The following is an 8,770-nucleotide window of genomic DNA, read 5'->3' as shown; positions in this document are numbered from 1 at the left end:
GATGAGGCGCTGCGGGGCGTAGCGCGGCCGTGGGGCTGCGGGAGGGCCCCATGGAGGCGGCGGGGCCGGCGGCGTGAGCTTCGCCATGGCCGCGCAGTCCAGGTAGGGCTGTGAAGGGCTCCGGGGGGCACAGCTCGGAGTGAGTCACCGGCTCGGGGGGCGGGGGGCACGGACACCGAGGTTTAGTTTTACGGCGGTTTTTCTTCTTGTTTCTGCGTTCCCTTACTCGCTAACTAAGCTCTGCATGCATGAAGACCAGCACTGAAGTTAAATTGTTGCTTGTTTTAAGAGGGAGTGGGAGTGACGGTGAGCAGCGGCGTTCCCCGTGAAGCTTGCCGTGCTTTTGGGTCAGCGGGCTTACCTTACCCACCGTGTGCCAGAGATGCGTGCTGCACGAGTGCATAAAAGCCTTTATTCACCACAAGAGATGCATACGCTCAGTCACTGGAGTCATACTACATAGGAAAGAGAGGCCAAGCACCCGCAGAACTGATTTGTTAAAGCAAGTCAGAGGGTTCTCTCTGTTAGGTGTGAGCCTTTTGGTTTTGCATCTCTTTTGTCAGAGAAAACCAACCAGACAGACCCGCAGTCAGTTTCTGCAAGCTCAGTAAATCAGCGATGAGGTGGTGTGATACAGAACACCGCATTTTGGGCATCGCTCGGTGTGAGGCCTTTTGGGCAGTCCTCCATCTGCTTGGGTTTGCTATTTCTCGCTTGCTGTGCGTTTCAATAGGCACAGCCAGGGGAAGGGAGGTGAACTTGGGGAGGATGCGGATTTGGCAGAGAGAAAATCCTGCGTCCTTTCATTTTCAGTGCTCCCACCACATTTGGATTTATTGTTTTGGAGGTGGCAGAGTGAGGGGAACAAGGAGATAAAACACACCTGTTGCTGCTCAGCAGTGCTTCAGAAATTGCAGTAGTAATAGCTGAGAAACTGATGTGCTACCAGATGCCATAACTATTTTATTTCTTTAATACCGAATCTTAAAACTGATTGCATGGTGAGGTGGGTGTTTTAGCTGTTTGAGATGAATCAGCTTTTAGCACCGGCTGCTGTAATCACCTTACATCTAGAAGCAATCAGTGGAGGAGGTATCCCTCAGTCTGTGTTGTGCAGAATGTGGGGTGTTTTGTGTTTCAGTTGCTGGCTGTAGGCTTGCAGCTGCGGTCCTGCACGCTCCCTTCTGGAACATGCAGATGATCTGATGCTTGTAGCATCCCCGAGCAGCATGGAGCTTTTATGCTGTGTTCAGGACCGCATGAGCAGGAGCAGAATTGGGAACAAGTTCACTTCCTTGTTGGTTGCAGTGTGATATCCAGCTTTTTGAAGATGTAGGCTGCTATTCTCACATTTACTTAAAATTGCTGGATTTGTTTGTAACACTGTCTTGTTACAGTTGCTAAGAATTTCTGATTGCTGTACAATTTGCCTTTAGATGTGCCCCTTATTAGTGTGGCTGCAGGTATGCAGGACCAACACCGTTTGGTCTCCCCTGCAGGGAGGTGGTGGAGAAGCACAGCCAGAGCACTGCACAGTGTCATGCTGCTGTCCCTGCTGGCTCTTCTCCAGAGCTGGGGACAGTGGTAAGCCCCCCAACAGCTACATCTCAACTTCTAATTCTTATTATAAGAGTCAGGGAATAGTGCTGAGTCCTCATATCAGTAAAAAAGGAAGGAAATGCTGTGTACAAACACCATGTAGCTACATCTGCATTTAAAATAGTGCAACAAAACAGTTTCTTCTGAAGGGAGTGGTGCTGAAGCTTTTACCTGAGGAAAATGCAGCTTGGTTTTTGATCTGTGTAGTTTCACAGCTTTCTGGGCCAGATCTCCAGGCATATTTCATAATGTGTTTGTTCTGCGGGTCCTGCCAATACAGGCAGATGCCCATATTGGTGATACTGCATTCCAGGCAGCTGATGCAGGTGAAGAAGGGCTGCAACATTGTCTTGTGTTACTTCACCTATCAGCTGAAAGATGAAACATCCCCTGATCCCATGGTGGCTTTGCTAATGCGTTGCTCCTCCTGAGGGCTGCTGCAAACATAGGTTGGCAGGGTCTTGGGGCTGTTCTGCTGCCTGGTGAATGAGAACATGGAGCCTCAAAACAGTGGGAAAGCTCTCATCCTGTTCATACAGCGTGGAGGTGTTTTTCCTGCAGTGTTGTGTGCTGCAGTTCAGGCTGCTGGATGGAGTTGACTATGGCCATGGTGAGAGCATGAAGACACACGTAGCCCTGGCTGGAGTGGCTGGGGCAGGTGTCCTCCCAGATGCAGTGCCTTGCTGCAGCAAAACACTTCATTGGGAGCAGGTGAGCACAGGTTTTCCACAGCTGAGCATTCACACAGCTAGGGGAAGAGACCTCCATCAGGGGAAGTGCTTGCTCAGTTCCAGTTCTCAATACCTCACTGGTTTGCGTATTGCCAAGATGAGATGCCTCAGCAAGTTCCAGTAGGCAATCTTCATTAAGCTGTTTCATACTTCACATGGGCATGTTTGTCTTCCGAGCTGGTCTAGGGATGAGTATATTTAGTGTTTGGAACTGTCATTTGTAGTTGTTTATTGTAACAGTGACATGAAGTTGTGCTACTGTTGCTTCTTCAACCTTACCCATCAGGTTAAGGGAAAACTGTCACTGCTTTAACTTACGGAGAGAGGTTGACAAGGAAAATGGTTAATTGTAGAATCATAGAATGGCTTAGTTTGGAAGGGACCTAAATGATCATCACATTCCAGCTCCCCTGCTGTGGGCTGATTGCTCACACTAGCTCAGGCTGCCCAGGGCCCACCCAACCTGGCCTTAAGCTCCTCCAGGGATGAGGCATCCATAGCCTCTCCTCATAGCTAGTGCCAGTGCCTCACCACCCTGTGAGAAAAGCTGACATCCTAACATCTAATCTAATTCCTCTCTTTTAGTTTAAAGCCATTCCCCCTTGCCTTGTCACTATCAGACCATATAAAAAGTTGGTTTCCCTCCTGCTTGTTGGCTTCTTTCTGAGTACTGTAAAGCTGCTGTGAGGTCTCCCTAGAGCCTTCTCTTTTCAAGCTAAACAAACCCAACTCCTTCAACCTATCTTCATGAGAGAGGTGCTCCAGCCCTCTGATGATCTTTGTGGCCCTTCACTGGATCTGCTGCAACAGCTCCACATCCTTCCTGTGCTGGGGACCCCAGGCCTGGACGCAGTAGTCCAGCTGAGTCCTCACAGGGGCAGAGTAGAGGGGGCCAGTCACCTCCCTCTCCCTGGCTCTTCTCCCAGGCTATACTTGTACCTGGGATTGCCGTGATCCAACTACAGCACCTTTTACTTGGCCCTATTGAACCTCATTAAGTTCTCACGCACCTGCTTTTCAAGCCTGTCCAGGTCTCTTTGGATAGCGTCCCTCCCATCTATTGTATCAGCTTCACTGCTCAGCTTGGTGTCATCAGCAAATTGCTGAGAGTGCACTTGATCCCATCATTTATGTCATTGATAAAGATGTTGAAGAGCACCGGTCCTGAGATGGACCCCTGGAGGACAACACTCACGACCAGCCTCCACCTGGGCATAGGGCCATTGACTGCAGCCCTCTGGCTACAACCATCCAACCAATTCCTTACCCACCTAATAATCCACCCTTCAAATGGCGGGGGACCATGTCAGAGGCCTTGCACAAATCCAGGTAGACAACATCAGTTGCCATTGGTTAATGTTTAATCTCTTTGGCAACAGCAAAACTCATTCTCAGAACTGAAAAAAAAAAAAAAAAGAAAAAAAAAAAGGAAAAAGGCTTGCTTTGTTTTTGTGCTTGTTCCAAAAATTAAAAAAAGGAAAAGAAAAAAATCCTCACCAAAACCTAACGAGGAAGAGATGCCACTATCCAAAAACAAAACAAAACAAAAACGAGAAGCATGGGCTGGTGTTACATTCATATACATTTTTAACTCAGAATTCTCTGGAGTGTATGTTCTTTAAGCAGGACATGATGTATCCATTCAGGGATGAGCACAACGAAGTTCAGCAGCTGATGTGTGTGTGTGTAAGTGTGTAATGCACGTGCCTCTTCCTTTTTCCCCCTTTCTCTAAGCTGAATTGCAAGCATTATAGCTTCAAATATTAACAGTCTCTAGGACTTGTGTGTGTAGTGTTAAAGGGATTTTTTGCCCTCTGAAGAGTGGTAGGCACTTGATAAGGAGTTACTTTCAGTATTCTCATGCTTCTGAAGACTGCGATTATGCTTAAAAAAGCGACAGAGCTTTTTTAAACCACCTTTTTGCCAGTGTGCTTTAGAGGCTCAGCACCAGCCTGCAGCTCTTTCTCCAGGATCCTCTCTCCCAGCAGGCTGTGTCACAGGCAGGGATTCTGCTGGCAGATGGGAGGCCCTCTGGTGTGATGCAGCTCTCCCCATCCCCGTGCCCTCAGCAGCACACGCTGTTCTAGGAAGCGTTGTTCCCCCGGTGCCAGTAAGCCCGTGGCTGTGCTGTCCCAGCTGGCTGTCGGGAACGTGTTTCTTCATGCCTGCACCAGAGCCACGTGTGATGGGCAGGGAGCGGGTCCAGAGGGTGAAGGGCAGCGTGGAGAGTCATCTGTCTCATTGCCATGGTTTCTGTAGATGAGGAAACAGAGGTGCCTGGTGTGTAAATCCCTGGGTGTGCAGTCGGAGAAAGCAGCTTTTTGCCTTGGCTTGCCCAGTCTGACGTGAGGAATGCTCCAATTCCAAAAGCACGTGAAGTCTATATGAGGTTGTTTAGTATGCATTATGCGTGTGGATCTCTGAAAGCTCCCAGTTTTCCATTTATTTAAATGCTGTGTGTCAGTGAGATGTTATACGTGGCATTTTAGTTCTGCAGATTTTTGATTTAAAAGTTGATATATAACTTTCTGCAGACAAAAGACACGGGGATGTTTTATTGCTGAGGGAATGTGATTGCTACACCAAGGTTTTAGAGCACCGTTTATCAATTTATCTGCTTGCAAACCCCTATCCATTTTACATGGGCTGGATTCAGCACGCTGATACTAGGTTTGCTTTACCTAGCTAGGTCTGTGAACCTCCTAAGAGTGAATGCCTGGCTCTGTAGGATAACAAAGGCTATGTACTCATGTAGAGACTAATAAAATGCCATTGAACTGCCCAGATCCTGGAGGAAAAGGAAAACAGGCAGATCTGTGTCCTGTTCTGAGAGCAGCTGGGCTCCTTTTCTCCTTATAGAGACACCGTAATAATGAGATGTGGTCTTCAGGGACTTTTTTTTCCCATGCCGTTCTGCATGAAAATCAGTTGACTCATACGCTGAGGCATTAAAAATAACAGACCAAAAGACTTCCTAAACTGGCTGACATGGAAAAATTCAGCAAGTTGGATGTTCCATCTTTGAAAAAATACTTTAGGTCCATCAGTGCTGTTGTGTACAATATTCCATATATTTGTTACAAAAAAATGGCACCGGAACCCCCGGCCTTCTCCATTAAAGCATATACATAAGGGAATAACTCTGTGTCTTGTGTTTTTCCAGTGTGAGGAATTTTCAGTGTCATCAAGCTATCACAGTGAAAATGGTGTGATGTTGGAAGGGACCAGCTGAAATTCTTCCCTGTTGGGAAAAGGCAAAGTTTGTGAGTTGGGTGGTGCAGTATAATTAAGAACTGGCAAGTAAGAAAGCTGAAATAAAGCTAATGATGCTATAGAAAGATGTGCCATCTAGTTGTAACATGCTTTTTGTAGGCAGCTTATGAAAACAAAGTCAATTCAATGGGGAAAACAAAGGCTTTACTTACTAGTCTTTCTTTGCAGGATGTGAGTTTGTATTGAGCAATGCTGCAGCCAAGTAAGGAACCACTGATAACAACTGCTGAAGGAAGAGTTACCCGATAGATGAATTCATCTGATGAAACAAGCATCTCTGAACACAGAGATATCTTTAAGGATTGTGAATCCTTAAAGTCTCTGCAGGCTGCAGCTTCTTCTTAGTAACCTGGGTTTTGCAGTTTGGAGACATCCTGGGTGCAAAGCAGCACAGCCTGTTTGGAAGAAGAATTTAACTTAGGAAAGGAGAAGAGTTTTTCCCTCTGAAGTTGCCCTTAGATTTTATGTTAGTTTTTTGGAGGGCAGACAGCCCAGAACTTCCTCTTCATGATTTTTCAGTAAGTGAAAACAGTTTGTCATTGCCACACTTTCTGCTGGTTGCAACCAGACCCATCTGGTTTTGGTGCTAGTAGCAATTGATTAAAATCTGTTTCCATGTGCATTGTTAAAACAAACCAAACCAAACCTATCTTGTAACGCTTGTAAAGCTGGACACAATCTAGATTGATTCTTACATCTAATGAGCATTCAGGCCTTTTGTGGACTGAATCTTTTGTCATTTTGGGGGTCAAATGCTGTTGCTTTGATGCTCACCCTAAGACTCCTGTTAATTTTTTCCCACTTGGTGGTTAGGGGATGTGGTCATGGGGCAGATGGAGAAGTAGACAACTTCTGAGCAAGGGAGATGTCAGGCAAATTATCTCTTTATGGTCCTATTCCTTTGTATGTAGATTAAATATCAAGGTAATGGTTTCCCTTTTTTTTAATATCTTCCTTTGAAAATGTGCTATTCTCCACTCTTTCTGATTAAGGAAATTTACGGATGAAAGCTGTGTTTACTGGAGTATAACAACTTTAAAGACCATTTATGTGCAGCGGTCTGTGTACGCTCATTTCCAACCAATCTGTCCTCTCCATGTGTCGTAAAGCAATGGACTGCTTTTGACACCAAGAGAAGAAATTTGGATCAGAACCTGTTCTTTTCTTTTCCCTCTAGCTCTTGCCAGCAGTAAGCTGTTTTGGGGCAGAAGGTTTGTGAAGCTGTGGCACCTGGCACTGGGCATAATACTGGGCAGACATGGGCAGAGGGTGAGGAGGAATCTGGCAGCGTGCACAAAAGGATTTAAAAGCCATAGAGATTGGAGCTGGGGCTTGCTGCAGGGCATCTGCTTGGAGAGCCTCGGGGCAGCTCCTGCACCATGCACAGGCGATGCATGGGCCTCACAGGGGTGAGGGACCCTAGGGGCAGCAGTGCTGCTTTGCCCTGCAGCAGCTCGGTGCAGTTTCCCAGCCTTGGTTGCAAGATGGCGTGAAACCACTTCAGTTATTGTCTCGGCTGATATGGCTTCCTTCCTTCTTGAAAGGATCTCAGTCCCTTAGAGGGCAGTGACCTGGGGAAGAAACCCTCCTGTCCTGCATATGGGTGTCTCCAGTGGCTCCCCAGTTTTGCAAGCCTGATTCAAATCCTCTCCACAAGTGTTGCCTGTCCCTTGCTGGGCTACTCCCCACACTCCTGTGGTTACATTGCCATCACCCTCACTTGTTTTAAAGGAAACATGAAACCAAGTAGAAACACAAAGCCTCATGGAGCAGTCTCTTAATTGCAGTGCTGCCAGTGGATATATCCCTGTGAACACTGTGCTTGCAGGGTGACAGTGAGGAGAGAGAGGAGTATGAAATGAAATACACTAAGAGGTAAATTGCTGCCAACCTGAGCATCAGGCTAAGCGTGGCAAATAAACAGGCAATATCAGCGCTTTTGGAGGTAGAAATTGTCTCATTTGCTGCAGTCATTGTGTGAGACACTTATATTCTACCAGGATAAACACACAAAGAGTGATTAATGAATAGTGGCAAGATACCCATGCGTGAGCTGTCCTGAGGCAACCCAGAAAAAGTATTAATCAACACATTTCCCAGTTGCTGGCAGCTAACTGCTGGTATGCAGCACTTTGCCATTTCAGCTGGAAAATGCATTGTCCCTTGGCCTCACTGTACAAATCATGCCTCGCGCTGCTATATGGGCTGCGAAAACCAACGCATGGGTTTTCAGCTGTGGAGGGGCTGTGTTGAAAGGCACATTGACCTTAGAATGCCTCGGTGTTGCTGTAAAACAAGCTGAGTATCGACCTGGCAGCACGTTTGGTTGTACAGCTGCGTGCTCTTCAGAGCAGAGCGGGCTTATCAGTCAGTATGTGCCCGGGGCAGCAGGTAAATATTTTGGAAGCAGCCTTGCTGGTTCCCACCGGTGCTCCCCTTTCGCAGTTACCCTGTGCAAGCACGCACGGCTCCTCCTGAAGCAAACATTGTGCACGCCACTAGGGCTGAGCTCTGGTTCCAATCTGGCTTGCTGTGCCAAGGGAAACACGCCATTCACAACCAGTGGTTTGCATGATAGGAAGAAAATGGTCTTTTTTTAATCGATGGACTTCAAAGTTGTTTAACAGATCTGTTTAGAATTGAAGGGAGTGGGGTATTCGTAGCTTTTTTTAGTTGTTAATAGTGCTACTAGGCATGCTTCGGTACCTGCCTAATGCAGCCTGTCATGGGTTATTGCTGTGCGTGGCTTGAATGCCATCCAAGCCTTGGGAGTGACAATGAGCTGCTTTGTTACTCAGACAGCGCAGCGTGGTCTGAGTGCAGTGTGAAACTCCAGCACTGAGCAATGCCCAGATAGACAGTGTGCGTGCCTCGGTGCAATCAAACGTGGGCTGCAAACCATGGGAAAGTGAGCAGATGTTTCTGTGCGGAGATGGAAAACTTTGGACATAGTTGGGGAATCATTATAACCTGGCAGAGGCTGCGGGAAAGAGTTTTTAAATGGGCTGTTGAGCGTATAAGCGGACTACTTCTGCAAACACTGCTAATCTCCTGCTGTTCCTGCTTAGTCCTTGCAGTGCAGATAAGACTTGTTCAACCTGTTACATGGTACCTGCTGTTATGTAAGTGGAAAGCTAAGAAGAGCAAGAAAATCTTTTCATTTGCTG

General features: G+C 47.0%; 1 protein-coding gene across 1 annotated transcript in view; it reads left to right on the top strand.

The window, feature by feature from the left end:
- AFF1 (AF4/FMR2 family member 1) overlaps positions 1-8,770 on the top strand; it is a 52,366-nt gene continuing 43,596 nt past the window's right edge. The window contains exon 1 of the mRNA XM_010709723.3: positions 1-102. Coding sequence (XP_010708025.1) covers positions 86-102 — 17 coding nt within the window. The 5' untranslated portion in view covers positions 1-85. The remainder of the gene's footprint in view (positions 103-8,770) is intronic.

This window comes from Meleagris gallopavo, chromosome 4, assembly GCF_000146605.3.
Source record: "Meleagris gallopavo isolate NT-WF06-2002-E0010 breed Aviagen turkey brand Nicholas breeding stock chromosome 4, Turkey_5.1, whole genome shotgun sequence".
NCBI classification, from domain to species: Eukaryota; Metazoa; Chordata; class Aves; order Galliformes; family Phasianidae; genus Meleagris; species Meleagris gallopavo.
The sequence above is the reverse complement of the archived record's forward strand: the minus strand, read 5'-3'. Positions and strand labels throughout refer to the sequence as shown.